The sequence below is a fragment of the Myripristis murdjan genome, chromosome 1 (genome assembly GCF_902150065.1).
Source record: "Myripristis murdjan chromosome 1, fMyrMur1.1, whole genome shotgun sequence".
NCBI classification, from domain to species: Eukaryota; Metazoa; Chordata; class Actinopteri; order Holocentriformes; family Holocentridae; genus Myripristis; species Myripristis murdjan.
Window position 1 is genome coordinate 41459417 of NC_043980.1, and position 25285 is coordinate 41484701.

General features: G+C 39.7%; 1 protein-coding gene across 3 annotated transcripts in view; it reads right to left on the reverse strand.

Annotated features, from left to right (window-relative positions):
- Positions 1-8475: 8475 nt before the first annotated feature.
- Positions 8476-25285, reverse strand: part of LOC115369722 (glutamate receptor 2-like) — a 134083-nt gene continuing 117273 nt past the window's right edge. For 2 of the 3 annotated variants that reach the window (XM_030066585.1, XM_030066502.1), the window contains exons 18-19: positions 18229-18363; positions 8476-10268 (exon numbers count right to left, since the gene is read on the reverse strand). In XM_030066585.1, coding sequence (XP_029922445.1) covers positions 10134-10268; positions 18229-18363 — 270 coding nt within the window. In that variant the 3' untranslated portion in view covers positions 8476-10133. Of the gene's footprint in view, positions 10269-14488; positions 14665-18228; positions 18364-25285 lie in introns of all 3 variants that reach the window. The other variant, XM_030066425.1, reaches the window with a different exon arrangement.

Sequence of the window (25285 nt, forward strand, 5' to 3'; positions counted from 1 at the left end):
AAAGCAAGAGGAACAGTCTTCAAATAACACAATACATGTCTAAGAAAGTTATTTTTGTACATTGTTTGTACAATTTGGATTCACTGAATATAGCCTTGGAAGTAGCGGTGAGGGGTGGACAGCTTTAAATCCAGGGGTTCCTGTCATTTTCATAATCACCTAGTGAACTTTACTCAAAAATAGCGTGACTGATGGATGAGAGGAGATGATTCTATTGGTGTCAATAACCAAAACCAGTGATGGACTTCAGTGTCCACTGTTCTTAAGTAAACCACACATTCTTGTATAGTTGTATATTCTCCAGCCAAATTTTTGCGCTCTAACTATTTTGTGCCAAGGAATAGTAGCAGCAACAGTAGAGTTAATAAGTAAAAAGTGGCATTTTGCGAGAAAGGCGCACAAGTTGAATGGTTTTGTACGTAAAAACATCACAAGAATGCATCAGCATCATCTAGTCTGCTCTGAACAGTCCCAATGGACAACATTTCTAAAGCCCCTTTTTAGCCCAGGGCTAACTGCAGCCCAGAGCAGGGCTTAGCTTAGCCTCAATGCACACTAACCCAGCCCCAATAATTGGTCCTGGCTTAAGGATTCACACCTGAAAATTAAAGCCTAGTGTTAATGTCCTCCTCCTGGACAACAAACATTGTTGTTTTTCCAAAAGTGTTTTTGTTCTAACCTTGATTCTAACCTCAATTCACACTATAGACATTAGCCCTTACTTTTTGCAGATATCCCCAAAAGATTAGGGATAACCTGCTCTGGGGTGTGGTTTAGTTAGCCCTGGACTAAGAGTGGGGATATCTCACATTCCAAGACAGTTAACCCAGGGCTACAAGAGCTCTTAGCCCAGGGCTAAGTGTAGTGTGAAAACAGTTTACATCTGTTGCTTGTGCTTAATTAATGGTCAAGATTAAATGTAAAATTATTAAATTATACTTAATTATTCAATTAATTAAGACTTTTATCTCATTATAGATGTGTTTCAACTACAGAAATGTGACCCAATTAGAAACAGTTTGTCAACATTTGTAGGAACAATTACCGAGTTGTAAATACAGGAACGCTTTCATTTTTTTGCTGTATTGGAATTGAACTATTGTACTAAACCTGGTATCAGTACCATACCTGAAGTTCAACAACTACTGTTACAGCTACTTACAGTACTGCTGCTACTGTGTCTTCTGCTGCTATTACTTCTAGTAGTGTTGCTTCTGCTATTACAACACATAATATTTCTAACTGTGGCTGATATAACAGTGGAACACTGTATAAGGCCTCCTTAAAATGAATTCACCAGTACAACTATTACAATTGCTACTTTTCTAAGTAACATTTAATGCTTATTCAAAACTCTTATTGTTATTTTAATTACTAAAACATTCAGCTACTTATATTAACCTCTTAAGATTCTGTAGTTAAGTTTTCTCTCATGCAGGTTTTAATTCACCAAAAAGTACTCCAGGGGCCTTACGTACAAATGTACGCATGTATGTACAAAAAGGTTGTATACACCTGTTTCTACACACACTTCGAGACTGACGTTCCTGCACATGAAATATATAGTGTTATTGATATCTATGTAGTCTTAAACTTTTTCTTTAATACTTTGTATCAATCACTTAATTCTTAATCTTGCAATTTTATTTTTTTATAATTATTCATGAAAATGAGTCTGACACTCTTGCTTTACTCGACGCAAAAGAGCTGATTGGCTGCCTCGTATTATCCCTAAGGCCAATTGGCAGCAGGCCTGGCTAAAAAACTCTGTAATATCTTAAAACATGAAGCAATTTGGAAAATGAAAATGTCCTTATAGGTTAATGCTATGTTACTGATGATCATAATGTAAGCCAACATTGTGAAAAAAATTGTTTGGAGGTTGTTGTATTCAAAAGAATTTTAAGAATCACCCTGTTAAATACAGGCCGATTCTTTGAAATGGTGCGATTTGGAATTTGGATCAATTCCTATTACAAAGTTTTTCATTTGTAGGGTTAGGGTTAGTTTTTTTTTCTAGATAGTAAAAAAGTGTAATCAGGAGGATTTACAGTTACTTGTCTATTCAGAAAAGGTGTTTGTCGAGAGCAGTCTAGCCAGGGAGAGAGGCTGATTTTCAGGTTGGCTGGGGTGTATAAAGGACAGGTGTGCAGGATCTGGCAGACACATAGTTTTATACATCTGAAATGATCTAGTTGTAACCACCTTCTGAAGCCAAAGGCGAATTTCCACATCTGTGGACAGCAAAGATCTTACATCTAAATATTGCTGTGCATATGCAGTTTCTCAGTTTCATGCACACACATCCTTAAATGTGAAATCTAGGCAAAGTTTTCTTCATGAGGCCCCATGTGATTTCACTGATAAGTGTTGGTCAAAGGCAAGCTAATCAGTGAAATCACATGCTGTCAGTTCTGGTTAGAATGACTTGCAGACTCTTGGCCCTCCATGGCACATGGTTCCCATCCGTGATTTAAAACATGCTCAAGGGAGAGCCGTTAGCAACAGCATCAAGAAGCAATTGAGGGATAGGCATGCCAATAAAGCCACTTCAGTCTATGTGGGAATAGCATCATTCTGGAGGGGACAATATATTGAAAGTCAATATACTGTAATACAAAAATACAACAAAATGTATCACGGAATAGACAAATGCATCACAGTATTTGCTATATTTTATTCTTTTGTTGTAATCACAAATGAGATGGCTTCACCATCACAATTTCACAAATTCTCCATCAAATTTGTATTATTTGAATGTTGTAATGACATGTTTAAAATGCACATTCTGGCAAACTAATGTTATTGCTTAAAAGACCGGTGGCTTTTATTCAATGTATTCATTATATTTTATTCATTATATTTATTGTTGGTTGTGTGTTATGGTTACTTTCTGATATTAACAAGCATTGTATTTTCATCTTACATTTTTTGAATGTAGTTTTAATTGCTGGTGTTATGAAACACAATGTGTCCGAGCAGTGCTGCTACGGTTCTGATTTTACACATCGGCAATCTTCCCCTTTGACTCATTTAAAATTTTGGATGTCATGGACGTGAACTATTGTTAAGGATGCTCTGAAGCGTACAAGATATGTCAAGATATGTTACATATTTTCTAAAATAAAGATGGACAACTGTATTTTGATGAAAACATACTAGAGCTTTGGACAAGATACACCCACAAGCACAATGATTGGTCAATACTACTGATATAAGCCCTCACCCAAGTATAAATCTAACGTCAGTCAAGAGGGTGTGTCTGGGAAAACCTGTTCCCATCCCTAACTTCAGTGAAATTCATAATAATGCAGTTGAGACAGTCCCACTACTTTGAACAGTCAGCTCTGAGCTGCTGACTCTTCTGGTTGCATGGTATTTCTTTGTTTTGCTTTCTATTCTGTAGGTGGATGGTTAACCAAATGAATTTCCTACTATGGATAATAACTGACTTGATCTGTGTTCTTACATTAGTTGGACTTTCACTGACACCATGAAAGATATATTGAGAAAACATTTAACGACTGTCCCGTGCTGAATGTTTGTTTTGAGCTGTTACACGATACTATTTGTTATAGATAAAGTCTGGGCACTGTTAGATTCCAACCTTTCGGAAAAAGGCCCGGCAGCAATGGACGTTTACAAAAAAATATAGCAAGTGATTGGATCAATCATCTGTCAATCATTAGCTAACTGTCCAATCAAACAAATGTCATACAAAGGAGCTAAACAGTGCAGCAGCTGCTAAAGTGAACAAGCATACTGGCAGGTGTACTGCTAGCTTGTTGGCATGTTGGTACATGATTCTTGCTGTTTGTGTAAGGAAACTCTGTGTTGCTGTCCTGTGTTGTTTCTGTTTCCCAGGTGAGACTGTAACTAAACAACGCTCACATGCTTGTTGTCCCTCACAGGGTACAGGCCACTTTTTGGTTGAAGACCGAGCACTTCAAGAGTGGTCAGTGATCTGGTGAGACCAGGTGGCTGTCAGGCTGCAAAGGTTTGATGTGGGAAGCCTATTTTCATCAGCAGTGATGCCATTCAACGACATTCTAGAAATATTGTTGCACTACAGTAAGCAGCAGTGTGTGCCTGCATCTTTGCACATGTTGCTTATCACTTTGATCATAAAGGTGCCTCTTGACAGAAATAGGCAACATTTAATCTGATTAAATTTAAAAATTGATCTTACCATGTTCAGCCGCCTGTTGGACCGACTGACACTCAGTTTCCAACATCTATAGATCCCTGCGCCATTGTTGTCTGGGCTAAAAATACATAAGCAAAACACCAAAACAGACCAAGAAATAGAAGATATATTGCCAATGCACACTGCTAAGGCTCGATTTTAGATTTTCTTGTGAGGAAACTACATGATAAAGAATCTATCATGGACAGTCCAATAGGATGGTCTAAAGGATTACATACAGAATTCACCGAGGATTCCTGAAGAAAGTGGAACAGAAGCGTGACACTTAGAGAACAATACATTAGCATACTTAAACAAAGACCAATCAAATCAGCTTCTCTCATCCCTGATAAAAGTACTGCCTGTGCGTCCCACCAGGACACCAGTGCGTCCGAAGGTGCAGTTCATGTAGACTATATGACGTACCACTATGACTATACAGCAACCCAAACAGGAATATACACTGAACAGATATGTTGCAAACATTTCCTTTTTGAAAAGGACCATACTAGTGACTTTGAATATTTGGTCCGCCTACTACACTTTCCCCACATTTTACGCCATATTGTAATAACTGAACAATTTCACTCCACTCAATTTCAAGTGATTCATGTCATCAAAACACAACAGCATGTTTTAGGACAATGTCCTCATTGTGGTGATGGAATACTAGTGTTAAGAAAGTTTGAAGTCTCTGAAAGTTCATTTTCATATTGTAGTGGAATGAACGGAATCCAGTGGTTGGACAAAAGGTTGGAAAAATGATATCATAGTTTTAAAATATGACTGCTTGCTTTGGTAAAAGATTAGCAGAAACATGGAAGTATATAGATTTCGTAGATATTATGCCAAACATGAAAAATTACTGAGATGGTCTTTTAAAGTGAATTCACATTTCTAAATGTAACGCTGATGATGACAAATAACAGTACAGATAACAGTATTGACAAATAACAGTACTGTTTTTCACAAATAACAGTACAGTTGCAATAAACTTTGTAGTGCAATAAAACTTATTTCCATTATTTTGTTGGTTGCTTGTAATTTGCTTCCTTAAATGAAAAGATTGCGTTCAGTTCATCCTAACTAAATTTAAATGTGCACAATCATACCGCATTTACCAAATGCGTGCAGAGCAATAGTCCTTTAGGCTGTTTATGTGATGGTATAAACTGACAGCTCCCCATAATAATGCTGACTGAAGTTAACTATTTCTTTTGATTTCAAGAAAGAACTGAGGAAATTTTCTTAAAACACGCACTTGGGATATGGGACATAGTACAAATATAGAGATATATTATTATTAGAGATATACTAAAAGACAACACCCACCCCAGCCACAGCCTGTTCACTCTGCTGCCATCAGGCAAAAGATACAGAAGTATCCGCTGCCGTACCACCAGACTACAGAGCAGCTTCTTCCCTCAGGCTGTGAGACTACTAAATGCACCATCTGCACTCCTCCATGTTTAATAATTTTATTTTCTATACAATCAATTAATCAATCAAGAGGGAACCACACTTTAATTTCATTATTCAACCTGTTGTATAATGACAAATAAACTTCCTTATATCCTTGTATCCTTGTATATTCTGGGGTGGGCCACAGAATATATCTGGTAACTGTTGCCAACTAACTACCCGGTGTGTAGCCTGAGATTCTCAGGCAGGCACCTGCTGATTGTTACAGGTCAAACTTTAAGACTAAAGGCAACCAAGGATTTGCTATTTGGGAACCTCGGCTGTGGAAAAACCGACCTGAGGAACTCAGGCTTCCTAAATCAGTGTCTTATTTTAAAATGCTTTTGAATGCTTTTTTAAATATTCTCTTTAAAAAATATGTGGATTTGTTCTTTTTTTTTGACTCACTTTTTCCGACTTCACTTAAAATATTGCACTCATTTTTGCTGTTTTATATTCATTATTAGAAATGTATGTGCTCTTTGTAAAGCACTTTGTAATGTTGTTTTGATGTTCTTTGAAGTACTATGCAAAAAACCCCTGTCATTTATTGTTTTCTGTCCTGCCACAATCAGATTTAACCAATGCCATTAAAGCCATGCTTCTGCTCTGCTATACTATATTCACATGACCTTCTCTTTTGCAATGGGTGCAGACTAGTGATTGATGTTTTACACTGAAGAATATGGGTATTTTAGAAGATGGGCATTTTACTATTTAGGGAAGAGCCTGGTGCTGACTGCGCAAGATTTAATCTAGGTATCCACACTGGAAGCAGGTGTTTAAATGCATGTTGAAAACGTGTACTACTTCCTTGAAATTAGATTGAACAACATAATGGTGCTGCTGCCTTCAAATGGCTACAGGAATTTAATCAACTATAAGAAAAGGCTACAAAAGTGCAATGCATTCACTTGAGAAAAAAATATCTCCCTTGTTTTTCTTCTTGTAATTATCTCAAAATTATGAGAAATTTTCATCAAAAAAATCAGTCCTGTTTTTCTGAATCAGAGACCTGATGAACCTGATGCAGCACAGGTTCAGCCTAACTAGTATATGTAAGTAGATATGTTGATAAGTTCAATGATTTATGTCAGTATAAATCAAGCAAACTAAACATTTATGTGATTTTGCTGGGTTCAATGTGAGTGTTCCTCCACCAACTAAAATAACATACAAAAATAACAAACCACACATCAGTCTGATGGAGTAAACTGCTAGCATTATGTCACACCAAAGTACAGTGCTGCTGATCTACATAAAAACACTCGCACTTATGAGTTCACTTAAGACAAGAGGTTTTCAAAGTCCTAAACTGTAGGCCTCCCCTCTGACAAATCTTAGAAAAAGGTGTGCCCCTTATCGTAGCACAATTCATTGCTTATGGGATTATCTAGCTGCTATTTAATTCCAGAGTCATCACTGAGCATTGAGCAAAAATAGCCTAACATTGCTATCTGACATAACTTCAAACTAGACACAAATACATGAAAAGGGCTGACTTTAGGTTTGTAAAACAGTTAATTATAAATTCTTCATGAAATTCTGTTTACATTTTATTTATTTTTACCCTTTGCCTCTGAGCCTCCCCTGAAACTGCTTGGCAGCCCTCTGGGAACATCTGCCTCCCACCAGTGTTGTGCATTAACATGCTAAAGGAGCGCATTCATTGAACATGTTAATGTTTTTGATGAATGGAACTGAACATATCTGTTCACAACAAATGAATGTGAACATGAGCGTTGTCTCAAGAGTTAACAATGCTCACACAGTTTTACAGCACCTAAGCCTAAGGATGTATGGCAACCAGACTGCAGCATGGCTAGTTCCAAGTTCAGACCACACAGCTACTGGCATTGCTGAAGTCTGTCCATATGAATATTTGAATGAAAAAAATCAAATGTTTGTGCAGATTGTGCCCATTGGTTCTGAAAAAAATGTCAGAATTTCAACAACATCAGCATCAAATTTGAAAAGACACATATAATTGAAGCATCTAAGCAGTTTTGGGAAATATTTACAAGTGAATGATGATCACAAGAAATCATTATTGAGGTGTAAAACCAGTAATGTCTGTGACTCTATAGTAATGTACAGTAATTCATTTAATTTGGGAAGTGACCAGTGGCAATGACTGGGAGCTGGGGATGGATGGTAGGAAGTTCTTATGAAAGAATATGAACTGCTTCATTTTTGGGACTGTGAAACTGGTTCAAAATTCAAAATTGTGAACTATGAACGTGAACTAGTTCATTTTTATCTGTGTGAACTGAACCTTGAGAGACAGTAGTTCTTGCACAACATCGCCTCCTGCTTTGAAAACCTCTTCTTCAGACCACAAAAATCCAAAAACAGCAAAAACAGCCAAAAACTAGTTTGACACCATATGAGATTGGTAACTCACCCGTGTTAAGCTCTTTGCCACCTTAATGCAAAGAGCTGAAACTAGGGCCTTGTGACTAGTGGCAATGGCAGTTTTTGACATGTTGGTCTAATGTTATCTATTTGTGATATTGGAGATGATCAGCTCTGGCCCAGGGAGCCAGAATTTGGCCACCTGTCTTCAAGACTCACTGTGTAAAGTAGTGCAAGATCAAACAGACAATTGTTATTACTCAGTACGCAACAATTTGTTGAAATTTGGCATGCTTTTGGGGTTGTTTTCATGAGTGTCCATCAGCCCTTGGGATTGGCACTGGACAGTTGTACACCTATACAAGCAAGACATACAGGTAAAAACTCTACAGTGGAGCAATTGGCAACATTTTGGTCAGAATCAATTGTTATGATGGGGAAAAAAATGGAAAGTAGGGTAGCTAATGGCAGAATTATACTTAAACCATGGTTTATTGGGAACTGACCTTTGGTATCTCTTTCCATGACTGAAATATTTGAGAACCATTTTGTGCTAATTCATCATCTGGAGAAAAACACTAAATGCTGTGAAAATCCCACATATGACTACCACATATGGCTGTGGCAAGGATGATGTGAAAAATGGAAGCAGATACCTTAACATTTTCAGTTCCAGTCTATTTTCTTTCTTTACCAGGCATTTTCACTCTGCTGGTAAGGCTTTTTGCTGTTTGTCCTAATAGGCTAGCGTTTCACTAGCAGTACTCATCGGTATACTGAGGTGTAAATAAGCAAAGATTTCCCTATGAAAGCTGCATGGTGAAGAAAAATAGCAGACTGAAGTTCCTTTAAGCATAAACTCTATATAACATGAATCATCTTCCACATCAATACTGTAATTTATATTATTCTTATTACTATTATTATCAAACACTAAAATGCAGCCAAGCACAAAGCTATAGGCTGACAACTTCATCTTTAACAAAAACCTAAAATAAGCAAAAATGACATGCAAACTTTCTATTGCTGTTCTCTTCATCCTTCTCTTCAAACAAATCTTCTTCTTTATCGCCATCATCAGTGCAGTATATTTATCAAAAGGAAGATTTTTGTTCACAGTTTCTTTGTCCACCTCCCAGCAGTGACAGCTCCTATTGGCTCAGGTTTCAGTATCAGCAGCTGCCATTGTCAGTAGGGCTGAGCATGTAGAGCTCTGATTGGTTGTCAGTCCATTTGGCACCTCATCCACTTGGCTTCAGAACTTTCTTATGGCAACAAAACTGTGTGTGTGTGTGTGTGTGTGTGTGTGTGTGTGTGTGTGTGTGTGTGTGTGTGTGTGTGTGGGCGCTTTTGTGTGTTTGTTAGTGACTGTGTTGATGTAAAGGTGTTTTTGTGAGTGTATATTGTGTGTATGTGCCAGTACATGCATCAGGTGGGTTTTCAGTCTAAAAGTCTCTACTAATGAGGGATTTTCAAGCAGAAACAAGGAAAACAATTAGAATCAATAACATCATTAACATCATTCTATCTGTAATGATGATTACTATTATTTTATGGATGTGATTTTTCAGGATGTCAGTGTATCTGTAGACAGCACTCCCATTCATTTTAGCAAAGACTTGCTTTTTGAGTCCTATTTCCTGATCACATCTCTGATTGATGTATATTTCTTAACATCAGTGTCATTATTGTCCTTGCTATTTACAGGAGGAGTCTTCATGGTAATGCTGTTTATTCAAAATATCTTATAAACCATGTTGTTGTCTGTTTTGTTTAGAAAACTGTCCACTGTGCTTGATTCCCTGTTTGTTTTTCATCACTGTGGAAACAACCAGGCCTATTCCTCACTGGTTGGTTAGTTGATTGACGTCTTGGGTGGGCAGATCCAGGGTGAGGCCTGGCAGCTTAAGAGAAGAAGATCTGTCCAAGATGTTAGGGGGTGTGCTCAGGCATCCATGGAAAATGTGAACTGAGCAGTGGACTTGACTGGTTGACTTACAGAGGGCAGAACATCTTTGTTGAGCAGTGATTGGCTAACAGAATAAAGAGCAAGCATTTCCATTCACTTTTGGGTGTTAAGTGGGATGTGGGGTGTATGTTGATTGGCTGTAAGGCACTGGCTCAGGCGTAGTCAGGACAGGTCAGTCATGCTGAGACTCATGGGTAATCCTGGGCGGAGGTAGGCCACCGGGACACGACCATTCTCACTGGTCGATCCTGTGATTGACAGACGAGCTTTGGAGCGCATTGCATCTGTAAATGTCATCTATGTAGAGAGACACACATCAACCATGTTAGCATTATTAACCTAGACACGTACTAACCATGTTAGCATTGTTAAAGGGATAGTTCACCCATTTTGAGTTGGTGTCTCTTCAGCTAATATTCTTAAGAATAACCGCCTTAATCCCCTCAAATTGTTAAATAAATAAAATTTGAGATTGATGATGTGTAGCAGAATTCTTACAACCTGCCTACAATGACAGAGGAGGAGACAAAAAAGCTAGCCACAACATTACTTGCAGCTATCCTTTTGTATCCTGGAGAAATTTGTTAAAAATTTTTGTCTTCCAACATGTGTGATATTAAGTGATGTGAAACCTTCTTTGAGTGGATTAAGACAGTTATTTTTCAGAATGTTAGCTGGGGGGAAGTCCAGCTCAGTGGCAGGAGGCTAACAGTTAGCATGTGGAGCATCCAGCCAGTATCCAGCACTCAGTAACAATGAGAGGAAGAGAGCACCACTACTGTCCTACACAACAGCTGAGGGCAAGTGATATATCAAAATGGATGAACTATTCTTTTAACCTATAAGCCTAACAATGTAGCCACTCTTAGAGGCTAACCTGTTCTGCAACATCATCTGTTCAGACACAGAATCAAGATCATGTAACTGACACATGAGAAATGGGGGGTGCCAAGGAGTTGGAAAACAATATTACTAAGTAATTGATTACCTGATTTCAGCATTGACCAGTAAAGAGCCCATTATTTGATGTCTGTATGATGTCTGTATGGCATTGAACACAAAAGGTGTGTTTTGGGATCAGAATCAGAAATATTTTATTGATCCCTGAGGGGAAACTGGATAGTAATAATGCTGATGTAAATTAATAGAAATTCACAACTGAAAACTGTAATAGTAGCCCCTGACAAAACTGTTGACTCATGTGTGGCTAGGGATTTGAATTGGAGTGAATTTAAGTTTGTTTTTGCTGGGGAATATAATGTCATGCATTGGTAATGATGGATTATGACTATATAACTATAATATCTGGCAACAACAAAATCTCTGGAAAAGCTTTTTCTCCACAATATGTGCCTTTGCTTGCAGCAGCCTAGTGTTGGTTGGCTACTTCATAATGTTCTTTATTCGGGGAATCACACTCTTAGAGTAAATGTCAACATTCCCTTCTGCACTGACTATATCGAGACCATTTCCTGTCTCCCCTGGTGAGCACTAAATGCAGTGTGACACAAAATGGACTGGGGGAAACCAATTTCTCCAATCACAGTATCACAGCACACACAGACATAAAATACTATGATAAGATGCTAAACACATTAGCAAACTGATTTCCTCTCAACAAAAACTTCCATTTAAAAAAAAATAAAAATATGCAAACATGGAATTGCTGATATTCATGTCATTCAGATTATGTTTAACAGTTCAATGAATATTGTTGACAAACCAGCACAGAACTCTGGAAGATGATAAGAATTTAACAAGTCATAAAACACTCTGAGGATCAATATGCTGCATTCACAAACCTATAAAGGGGCATTTCACTCATAATAAAGACATGGACAAACTCATGTCCCAGTTCATATGCTAACATCTGTGCTATATGTTGTGTCCAGTTTTGGTGTTTATGATTACTCAGTGTTGATTTTGCCCTTGATTTTAGTTTATTACATGATTCTTCCTGATTTCAGTTCTGAAAAGGTCATTTTCATTTTCATTTTCATTTTCATTTTCATTTACCAAAATGTATTACATTATAGACAATATATAAAGATTGAAGGATAAATTCCCACACACTGGCCAACTTCCAGAATAAAGAGTTTATTGCAACGTTTCGATCATAGACCTTTTTCAAGCAAAAACCTTTGATAAATCTCACACCAGATCATAATGTACAAGGCCAGTTTAAAGTCTTGAGATTGTGCGCATACTAAAACAGCTTTGTTTTCATGAAGTGCCCCTTTGAGGGAGAGGAAAAAAATATGACAGTAGACATATTCATTCATATAGGCAGCAAATCATGTAGCATGTGAAGCAGATATGGAGCTTGTTATGTATGGAAAAGTCATGTAGCAAGTTATGCTTGTTATGCAGTGTGGAAGACAGTATGGATCACTAATGATAGTATATGCAAGCATTAAAGAAAACTCCAAACTCTGAGGGCAGTGACATCATGAGAAGTTGCAGTGATGTGTGTCTGGTCACGCTCTGGTGACATCATCATCGTACCCTGATTCATACTTATGGCATGGATGATGAAAACTTCTCACTTTCTGTTTGTATTGAATATGTTTTTTGGTACTATATAATGTCATCTTGGTGGTACTTGGTACAACTCAGTAATAACATGGAAATAGTAGGGAAACAGTTTGATAATAAAGAGGTAATAATTAGGTAATACCATTTGATTAGCAAAGTAATAACCAGGTAATACCTTGATATTAACAATGGTTATATCTTGGTAATAACAGACAGAAATTTATGTAACGGGGCCCCCATTAAAGTGTAATATAGTAGTAATGTTTTGGTAACAAGAAGGTAACCTGCAAACAGTACAATGATTCTATCAGTAAAGTATTTCGATAAAAAATGTTAAAGGCAATATGGTGACATTAACGGGGAAATAATAATAAAGATAATAAAGAGGTAATATCAAGTAATACCTTCAAAATAACCATTTTATTGTCAGCAGGCTACTGCTGATTCCAAAATATTAGTAGACTATTAGTACACACTTTTGCCTTATTCCTGTATTTAAATGCTTCCCCATCATTATACTTTGTTTTTGGCCTGTTATTACTCTGTAACATGCATTTCAGTCAGATATACATTAATACCGAGCTATTATCTGGTTACGTTGGTAATTACATTAATTAATTACTTAATTATTACCTCTTTATTATCAAATATTTCCCCACCATTTCCATGTTAATACTGAGCTCTAATATAAAATGCTACCATTAGCTTTTGGTAGAAGAAAGTACCATATGAAATCACAGATATCATGATGTTACTACATCAACAATGTTGCTGGAGAGTGACTGATTTCATGGTCAGCTGGACATCGCTGCTGCTTCACCAAGCTGGCAGGAGTTTGATTTGGTGAATTAAATTTGTTCCATTTTCTTCATAGCATCATTTTGAAAGGCTGTTGACAGTTCAGCAGAGTTTGAAGTTGATGATGCCACCAGTCTACATCCAGTCCAAACCATCTTGTCTTCTAGATGAGAGTCATGGTGCTATGTGGTACTGACTAATGAAAGACTGATGACACTATAGCTGGGAATGATTGGCTATTGAGTCTATCCACTGAGAGGATGACGGCTAGAGACAAAATAGATGAAAAAGGAGAAGAAAAAGGAACCAAAAAGCAGAGAGTAAGGGGAGGTAAGGAGAAGAGGAAAGGCGGAGAGGGGAAGAGGAGGAGGAGAGGTGAAGAAAGGAGGGGAAAAGCAGCAAGGAGAGGAGGACAGACGGGAAGAGGAAGGTAATCTGGCGATAGGTGAAAAAAGCAGGAAGATTCACAGCCATAGACAGAGTTAACCCAGGTTGGACCATAGCCAGATATTCAGAGTTTGGTCAGGTCATATGATTTAGTCTCTTTTCTAGGGCTGGAGCTGCATTCACATTGTGGCCTGAAAATCAACAATACAATTCAGCCCTGGTAGGCAACCATAATGGCAAATTGCCTTATTGAAACCAATATGTTTAAACAGCATTGTAGGAGTGTTCTTTTTCAACATAATAGCTTCATAATAGCTTATAGTTTACAAATATTATTAATTATAGTATTATTACTATTAAAATGGCCATCAACGAATTAGTTGACATTACATTTTTCTCTCTTGAAGGAACAAGCTATCACTAGTTTATGTTTGTGGGAAGACAACCATATGTGGCTTCCTTCATTTGGCTTGTTTTTCTTTTTGTTTGTTTATTTGTTTGTTTTTTCCCTTCATATCTGGTGTTCTCTGCCACTGTAGAAAGTCAAGTGTTGGTGGACTGTTGTTCACCAACTGAAAACACTGAACCATCTACTACATACCACCATAATACCACCATAATATGAATGCAGCATCAGAGGTGTTGGGTATGGAATACCGTATGGCCTTCAAACCCCAAGCAGAATGCTGTATATTATAGACAGTTACAGGAAAACAACCCTGACACGTGTGTTGGCTAAACTCTATCCATGGCTCTGAGGAGAGGCAGACTTTAGCCGTGAATCATCTCTCTCCTACCCTTGTTAGATCTTGACGCTCTCGATGCCATAAACGTTGTAGCCCTCTTTATAGGTAGCGTAGTTTGGCTGGTGGCTGGGGGATTGCAGGTTGAAGTTGGGTGGGTGTTGAGGGGAAGACAGAGTGTGTGTGTAGTTTCCTGTATGCTGGGGAGATGTCAAGGTGTTGGCTGCCACCTTTTAACAAAAATAAAGCTGTCATTATTATTGACATAATATTATGATGACGACTGAGTACTGGTTGTGATACTACTATTACTGACTTAACTAGTCATAGTAATAGCACAGGGATTGAAAGTATTAATACTAAGTAATACCTTGGTATGAGTTACATTTAAGAGAGAGAAAGTGACAGACATAGTAGGAGAGAAAGAATGGCTAATTTTGTAGTTCTGTAGGCGAAAGAAATAATAATAAAAAGAGCAACTGGCAGAGGCCACCTCCAGAGGGGACAACATTACACACTAAAACTAGGCTTAACAGATCAAAGTAAATGGTGGTCTGTGGGAAAATCACCTGCATAAAATACACTATTTTTTTTTTTTTCATTCTGAATTGGTGAAAAAAAACACACATTGGTGTGCACTTAGATGAATGAAATATGGAACCATTTTTCCCCAAAAATGTCCTTACAGCACATCAGTTGGTCAGAATAAAACTGGCCTGTGCTTGTCCTCTATGTCCTGGCCGTTAGGGTTGCCAACCGTCCCGTATTTGGCAACTAAAAGACAAGTCCCATATTGAACCAATAAGGGATGCACTTTGTCCCCTACTTTTGAGAGTCTGCCCCCTCTCCCACTGTTTGACCAAGAGCGGAGCTCATTCACCCATGTCAGTGAGTATGCACTCCATTCATTGATCAAAGCGCTGTCACTCAGTGTTGCTAAGCTACACTGTGCCCGCCCCGCCATTGCATGGCAACAGCAGCAGGTAACCAGGAGCCAGGAGGTTGCTGCGTCTAAAACAGGGCTACTCAACCCGCGGCCCGGGGGCAGCCCATGCGTCATTTTTATGTGGCCCGCCACAGTCATATAATGAAAATATATACACTACTCACAAAAAGTTAGGGAATGTGGTATATCCACCACTGTTGTTGGCTTTTGTTTCAAGAAACTGTTTGAGATGAGAAAATCACCAGTGTATGCTTCTACTTAAATGCCCTACTTTCATGATATAATATCACTGTAGCGTGAACTTTTTACATTTTCCATAAATTTCACCCAAAAGCCAAATATCCCTAACTTTTTATGAGTAGTGTATATATTATTCTATCTGCTTCACCTTACATAGCTGATGTACATCAGCTGCTCTGCGTTGTGTATCCATTGTATGACATGGTGCTTTCACATAGCGTGCGCACAGCGCAGACCTCGGCCAGTGCAGCCATTCATTGTGTATGTGATCACAGGCCGCAAGGGTGCACCACTCTGCACCGAGCTAAGCGCAGCGCAAGGCTGGCACCGGCGCCCATGCGTGCTGCGCCCAAGTTGAAATTTTTTTAACTTGGGCACAGCGCCCTGTGACGACACCTCGGCGTGTCCCATAGGAGAGAATATTTATCTAATATCTAAAAAAATCTGGCGGATTTGGCAGAACAGCAAAACAACAATGGAGGAAAGCCTCACTGTGGCTATTCTCTGTGTGCAGAGCTGTGGGACACCAGACTACAGTCCTACCGGGATCTCATTAAAAAAGACCAATCATGAAGAAAGATATCCAACAATTTGAGAATACCAGGTGTGTTTAAAAACTGGCAGAGATATATGATGTTTTTGCTTTCCACAATAGGCAAGATTTTTTTTCTTTTTTACTGCAATTAAATACCAAATGTGTGCATGAATGCTCTGCGCCCGTCTGCACTGTACCCAGCGCAGAGTGTGGCCCAAACCGCGCTCTATGTGAAAGCCCCTTAAATGAATAATTAATAATTGCAGTGTAACGGTCAGTTCATATCACTGTTCACATTTTGTGAATGAAGCCTGTGTGATATGGCCTAATTTCAGTATTAACTTCTGAGCAAGCTGCCCATTCTGTCCACATTTTGGGAATGAAGCCTCATTTTGTTGTAACTTGATCATCAATCATTGCATGACAATCTTTTATTCAGTGAGGTTTGGCCTTGGATGGAAATGTAGCTGTTTTGTGTAGGTTTCATTAATATTTAGACTAGTCATGTAGCCTGTAACTAAATTATTGTTTTAATGTCCAAAATAGGACAGACATTTTTAGCTTGCAGCCCTTGGACACAGCTGAATTTTGCTGTGTGGCCCCTGAGCCATCTGAAGTTGAGTGGCCCTGGTCTAAAACAGACATGGCTGATACCGGCCACACCTCCACCTCCCGTGGCAGTGTCTCTCTCTGTGTGACTGTCTACCTGCCTGCCCGGTCCTGTCCCAGGTTGCATAGTTACACGCCTAAAGGCTGTCCAAATTCACAAAGAGCCAAACACCAAACTTGTAACACCAAACAACAAGGAACCAGTGTGTCATTTCTAACACAAATGCCCCACTAACCCTAACCCTGCTGGTGAAGCTCCAGGGAGGATAATAGGGTCAAATTGCCAGGTTTCATCCTCTGACCAATAGCAATGTTATCACAAAACTGTTACAACCGCCACTACCACCACTTCTACTGTTACAACTCTGGGATTACCAGAGTTGAGCTTATGGTGCTTGGAGCTTATGCTCTAAGCACCATGGATACTGTCAGAAAATTTCATGACAATCCACCACATACTGTGGTGGATACTGTGGGAACATTTCAAAATATTCCACTGCAATACTGCCATATCAGCCTGCTGTTAGCGCCTGGAAGGAAAGTCATTGCGTCACCAAAAGTGTCAGGTTTCATACTAGCCAACATGGATGTTGGAACAACATTTCATAGAAATACAAAAAGTTTTTGAGATATTTGTATGCAAGATTTAAAAAATTACCCGGTGGTGGCTCTAGAGGAAAGTCATGGGGTCAGCAATATTTACAGATTTCATGCTTGGTGACATGGATGTTGTCACAAAGGCCCAATGTTCAACAGAATGTCAGTTAATATACAAGTTAAATAACAAGCGCAATATTTAGAAAATGCAGTGCAATTACACCAAATTCCTCCTCCAAATTCAACCTCCAAAATTAATTTATAGCCCTGACAATGCATTTTCAACTGAAGCAGACTAATGTTAACTGGCCGACGTAAGGTCATCGAAACACACTGGCAGGCTAGTGCTAACACTGGTCAAAAACACTAGCAGGCTAACACTGGCTAGCTACTGACTACCTCTGTTCAACTGCATCATTGGCTGTGGATAATGTTAGCCTGTTAGCTGAGGCACAGAGTGACGCCATGGAGCAATGCTAGTCAGTAGCAGCCAACGTTAGCCTGCTAGTGTTTTTAGATGACCTGATGTTGACCTAACATTTGTCTCCTTCTATCAAGAATACATTTTCAGGGTCAGTAAACTAATTTTAGGAATCATCGTTTACAAAAACCAGATGTGTTGATCACTTCTAAGGGTCCTCTGGAAACACTTTGATTGTCATCAGGTGTAACTGCGGCATGTTTCCTAATGCTGCACGTGTTGTCAAATTGATGGCCATGTTTTCTTAATATGCTTGCTTTTTGTGTTGCAGTGTGTTCTCCATATTCAATTACAGCTGGTGTCTAATAGTCTATATTTGTACAATAGTTAATATTGAAAGTGAAAGTTCCCCTGGAGAAAAACAATACTTAAAAAGAAACTGTTACCTTCATTTTCTTGGCTTCAGCGCGGCTCTTGTAGCAGAACTCAACCAATGCCACCATCATAGCCAGACCCAGGCCTCCAACCAGGATGTAGAAGACTCCAGCAACATTACTGAGAGACAGAGCACTGGTCTTCTCCTGGTTCCCCCATCGCCCACACAACCCCCCACCCCGCCCACACACACGCGCGCACACACACACACACACACACACACACACACACACACACACAAATGCACACAGAGAAAGCCAGCCACCCAGAGAGAGCACTGTCAGTAGGGTGAAAGGTGTAACAGCTTCAACCTCTAACACACAAGAAAACAGTCTCCCCTAAATCAGCAGCATAACACTAAGAGAGTCTCTCCATAAACAATTAGCAGCTCATCATGGACAACACAAACGACAACACAGTCACAGACAGATGTGTCTTTGAAAGTGTCTACACATATTCAAACACAGGTCATTATACCTGCATCCCTTTTCATCTGTTTATGTTTGTCTATATTCATAAAGGTACACTGATGGTTTCCGTGTGCTAGGGTGGGAGGAGAGGTGAAGCAGTGGGTGTGTTGTATCAATTTGGTGCGGCACTGCAATAGAGTGGTGAAGTCCCGCCCTTCCACTTCCGGTACAAGGGTCCTCAAAAGCAAAAAATTATCAGTGCGATTCAATGGGGAGATAAACATTATTTTCTGGTCCCATTTGAATTGTGCCATGGATTTCATATATGTTGTTTCTGATATTTAAAGATCATTTTTCACGCAAAAAAGACTATAATTTAGGAGTGAAAAATTTTGATAATGTTAGGTTTTGTGTGAGCCCGCTTTGTGAACTACAACTCTTCGCTGCTCTCGACGCGAATGATATACATCACCACCCGCACTGGTCAGCTGGAGCCAGCGATTCCTAGTCCACTTATCAGACGGGAAACGATAGAAATTACTGCCGTTCCTGCTGGAATGTGGATGATCAGGAACAAAACACACCGGCATCTTGACTTGAATCTGAATGGAGAAGAAAGGGAGGGAAAGGGCGATGACGTGACGTCACATACGCGACACAGCATGTAGTCTCAGCAGCATTTAACTGAACAATGCCACAATAAACGGTCAAACTCTTGACATGAAAAATTATCATTTAAGCGTATAAACAACATTTATGTAATCCAAGGCATAATGACGGGGGTATCAGAAAATAATTATTTTCTGTCCATTGAACACCATTCATTTTTTTCGCTCCAAAAGGTCCCATTGGAGTCCAAAGGAAGGGGCGGGACTTCACCACTCTATTGTGGTGCCACAGATGACCATGATTTGCACCTGCCAGTGCCTGACTGCTCAGACCAGGACAGCAGTGCAGCACGACAACACTGTTGTGTTATTTTCTGAGGATAAACTGATATTGATATTTCAGGGCCAATGCACATACAGATTATTATAACAGAAACCTTACCTTGAAATTACAAATCGTTAATTAAAAACAAAAACAAAAAAATTACATGAAAACTAAAAACTGAGAATACAAAACAATATTTCTTACGATTGTCGATTACGATTACGTCGCCTCTGAACACATGAGCGAGTAACCAAAGTAAACAGTGTAACCTGAACCTCAGCAAAATAACCTTTCATTCTTCTTTCATTCTTCACTGAACAGGACTGATTCAGAGAAGGGTCAGATTCAAAATAGAATGATGCAGCTAGCTTTCCTTTCAGTTCAGTCTCAGCTGTGTTGAAAAAACATGAAACACTGCTGCCTCCTATCTTAGATAATTATGTGATTTGTGTGACTTGTACGCATTTATTTTTATATTAAAAAAACACACTTTACTTTCCAGCCCAAGCAGTGTATCTTCCTGAGTACTGGGCTTAAAATAAAACTTAACTGGGTGCTCTTGTTGTTGAACTCCTGCATGCAGCAGTGCACTACTTCCTGGACCACACTGCTGCAGAGGCGAGCAGCAGCTGCTGGACCTGCTCCACCAGCAGTGACAGGTCCCAGAAGCAGCACTGACGCTTAAGTATACTTCCACCTCATTTTTTTAATGCAAGCATTGCAGATTGTCACTAGCAAAAGCGGAGGTCCACCAGCCCTTATATTAAAATAAGTGTTAAGGCTGGCAAATTATTTTTTTGGTCCCAATACCCTTTTCCAGTTCATAGTAATAGAGAGCAGACAGAAACTGTCCTGTCTGCTTGTGTTGTAGTTTTGTTTATCATTTATTAAATTTCTACAACACAGGGTTTCTGGTGGTGCTGGTCCATGTGTCCTGGAAGATTTCAATGTGTGTAGTATGCACTTCACACTTTTAGTCTGAGTGTGCATTTTCATTCATTCATCTTCTAAACCGCTTAGAAGAAGGTCATCAGTCCATCGCAGGGCAGACAGACAAACACTGACATTCACACACACAGTCATGGAGCCAATCCCAGTGCTCATAGGGCGAAGGCAAGGAAACACCCTGGACAGGTCGCCAGTCCATCGCAGGGCTCATTGACAATACAGCCAGCAAAAAATACTCTTTTTTTCAATTGAGGGATATGTGGAAATTTAATTTTAGGCTCTTTTAGTACAATTCAAATTGTACTTAGGGACTGCACCAGACATTTTATGACTGTAGATATTTATATACACTACTCACAAAAAGTTAGGGATATTCGGCTTTCGGGTGAAATTTCAGGATGAACTTAAAATGCATTATAACCTTTACAGGTGAACTTAATGTGACCTTCTGTAAACTTTTGAATGCACATGTCCAACTGTTCAGTGTTTCAGTACTTTTTGCACAAGTTGCTGTTCTCTAACAAGGAGTTTAACGGCAAAATTCACATCAGGTGTTTGATCCATGAATCGACCAATAAATTTCCTGGTTCAATTAGAATTGGTATTTAAACAGTCCTCCTCATCATGCTGTTCACATTTTGACATCATGAGACCAAGACGACACCTAACAATTGATCAGCAGCACCTCGCCATTGCAAGGCTTCAAACAGGATGTTCTCAGACGGAAGTGGCCACTGAGCTTAGAGTGTCACAGAGTGTCATCAGCAGGTTGCAACAGAGATTGGAAGAGTCACAGAAAGGCATAGAAGTGGACGTCCTTTGGCCACATCCCACACTGATGACTGCTTCATTGTGAACAGTGCCCTACGGAACCAGATGATGAATGCCACTCAACTCCAGGCACGTTTAAGGGAGGTGAGAGGCACCCAAGTGTCACGTCAGACCATTCGAAACCGTTTACATCAGCATGGTCTGCGTGCTAGATGACCTGCAAGGGTACCTGACCACACCACCAGGCACAGGTGTCATTGTCTTGCATGGACCAGGGAGCATTTACGCTGGACGAGGGACCAGTGGGCCTCAGTGCTGTTCTCTGATGAAAGCCGATTCATGTTGAGCAGAAATGATGGCCGCCAACGATGTTGGAGACGTCAAGGAGAGCCCTATGCATCAGCCACTGTTGTCACCAGACGAGCCTTTGGTGGTGGTGGTGTTACTGTGTGGGCAGGTGAGTCTAGTCAGTACAGAACTGCCCTACACTTTGTGAATGGTACAGTGACAAGCCCATACTACCTGAATAACATCATTAATCCAGTCATTGTGCCCCTGCATGAACAACACAGGCCTAATTTCATCTTCATGGACGACAATGCTCCAGCTCATCGAGGTCGTATCATTAGGGAACGGCTGCTGGAGACTGGGGTACCTCAAATGGAGTGGCCTGCACTTTCTCCAGACCTGAATCCCATAGAAAACCTATAAGATCAGCTGAGTCACCGTGTAGAGGCTCGGAGCTCTGTACCCCAAAACCTCAATGTCCTGAGGGCCGCCCTTCAAGAAGAGTGGGATGCCATGCCTCAGCAGACAATAAGTTGACTTGTGAACAGCATGAGACGTCGTTGTCAAGCTGTAATTGATGCTCAAGGGCACATGACAAGTTATTGAAACACTGACATTTTTTGTTGTGGTATATCCACCACTGTTGTTGGCTTTTGTTTCAAGAAATTGTTTGAGATGAGGAAATCACCAGTGTATGCTTCTACTTAAATGCCCTACTTTCATGATATAATATCTCTGTAGCGTGAACTTTTTACATTTTCCGTAAAATTTCACCCGTAAGCCAAATATCCCTAACTTTTTGTGAGTAGTGTATATATACATATGATGATATGATGATATATATATGTATGTATTCAGTTTTATACACAATTGTATTCTGTTAGCTAGACAAAAATAAATAAATAAATAGTACAATAACCACTGTCAGTGAAGGACTGGGCTAAGACTGAGAGGTGGACATGAGGGATATTTCAATGGTCCTCTGCCATAGTGACAAAACATCTAAACATTTTGACTTGCAGTGCTTACACAATGCCAAAGGGACGATGCATTTTGGGGACACTGACTATTGATATGAGAAGGAAACTTCATTTTGACACATGAGTGAACTGTTTTGGGAGAGATATGAGCTTTTGCAGGTGAACCATGGTGTTGTGCTGAACCATCCAGGTTATTTTGGCAAAGCACCAAGAGTGTTGAGCACGTCCGGTCTGTTTCAAGAAATGAGCCAAAGCAATTGAGAAGGATCTTTCTCATTTTGGGGGCACTGACTATTTATATGGGAAAGGAATTTAGTTTTGAAGCATGAGTGAACAGTTTTGGGAGAGATATGAGCTTTTGCAAGTGAGCTATGGTGTTGTGCTGAACTGTAAGACTGTTTTGCCAAATGATCTTGAAGTTTTGAGAATGTAATTTCTGTTTCAAGAAATGAGCCAAACCAATGGAGAAAAACTGTAATACAGATAAGATGGGTGTGACAACCATCTACAAACTGAATGATGTCAGGACTATTGCAACTGCCACACCATTGAACACATTACTCTGACCTCCAGTGTCTTAAGCGCATTCACAACATCACAGTGCAGTGAGACCCATGGGTGCACCAGCTTGCAACAGTGGACCACCAGGATGACTAGCAACCATATGTGGAAGCTAATGGGGATCTGAATACAGAATAGAGACTAACACAGTATCCTGTCACAAACAACCTCCTGATCAGACGCCTAATCTACAGTGCATTCAGAAAGTATTCAGACCCTCTTCACTTTTTTCACTTTTGTCATGTTGCAGCCTGATGCTAAAATTGTTTAAATTCATTTTTTCTCTCATTAATCTACACTCAGTACCCTATAATGACAAAGTGAAAACAGAATTTTAGAAATGTTTGCAAATTTATTAAAAATGAAAAACTGAAATATCACATTGACATAAGTATTCAGACCCTCTGCAACAACACTTGAAATTTAGCTTAGGTGCCTCCCATTTCTCTTGATGGTTGCTGAGATGTTTCTCAACCTTGATTAGAGTCCACCTGTGGTAAATTAAATTGATTGGACATGATTTGGAAAGGCACACACCTCTCTGTAGAAGGCCTCACAGCTGACAATGCATATCAGTGCAAAAACCAAGCCATGAGGTCAAAGGAACTGCCTGCAGAGCTCAGAGACAGGAGTGTTGCAATGCACAAATCTGGAGAAGTCTACAAAAAAATCTGCTGCACTGAAGGTTCCCAAGAGCAAACTGAGCAATCGTGGGAGAAGGGCCTTAGTAAGAAAGGTTACCAAGAACCTGATGGTCACTCTGACTGAGCTCCAGAGATCCTGTGTGGAGATGGGACAAAGTTCCAGAGGGACAACCATCACTGCAGCCCTCCACTGATCTGGGCTTTATGGCAGAGTGGCGAGACGGAAGCCTCTCCTCAGTGCAAAACACATGAAAGCCTGCTTGGAGTTTGCAAAAAAGCACCTGAAGGACTCTCAGACTGTGAGAAACAAGATTCTCTGGTCTGATGAAACCAAGACTGAAGTGTTTGGCCTCAATTCCAAACGTTATGTCTGGAGGAAACCAGGCACTACTCATCACCTGCCCAATACCATCCCAACAATGAAGAATGGTGGTGGCAGCATCAAAGGTTCATCTTCCAACATGACCACGTTTAAATGCACACCATATTCCTGTATTATTCGGAATATCCGCAATATTCCAGTTACGCATGAGTCATGAAAACACATACTGAACCCGATCAAGGTCATATTCCGGTTGGAGAAAATTCCGAATAAGACCCCTGGCATATGCCTGTTCTAATGAGAATACTGTGCCATGTAAACACCTCAACCGAAATATGCCCCGTTCAGTTACGTCTGCGGATGCTCGATTCACAATGAATCCTGGGGCGTCTTTGTTGCTATGGTTACTGCAAGCGGGGAGAACGACATGGCAAAAAGCAGCAAGAGGCAGCATTTTTGGAGTGAGGAGGAGACTATAGTCTGCCTTCAGCTAATGAAAGACTTAAATATCATGGAGTATATCAGAAAACACAGAAATAGCGACAGCTTCTTCTTCTTCTGTATTTCCGGCAGATCAGACACATATATGCATACTGCTGCCCCCGCAGGTTGAGTGTTGCATTACATAAGAGCGTGGAAAACACCGAAACATGGGAATATGCCAAGTAACATGTAAATGGAATATTCCAGTTGCCACAGCGCATATAAACACCTTATTTGGAAAATTACCTTAACCGGAATATTGACCCGAATCGGAATATGGCATGCATGTAAACATAGTCAATGACTCTAAGCATACAGCCAAGAATGTCCTAGAGTGGCCCAGCCAGAGCCCTGATTTGAACCCTATCAAACATCTCTGAAGAGACCTGAAAATGGCTGTCCACCGAAGTCCCCATCCAACCTGACCAAGCTTGAGTGGATTTTCAAAGAAGAATGGCAGAAAATCCCCCAATCCAGGTGTGCAAAGCTTGTTGTGTCATACCCAAAAAGACTCGAGGCTGTAATTGCTGCCAAAGGTGCTTCAACTATGTACTGAGTAAAGGGTCTGAATAATAATGTGATATTTCAGTTTTTTCTTTTTAACAAATTTACAAACATTTCTACAATTCTCCTTTCACTTTGTCATTATGGGCTACTGAGTGTAGATTAATGAGAGAAAAAATTATTTTAAACGATTGTAGCATCAGGCTGCAAAATAACAAGAGTGA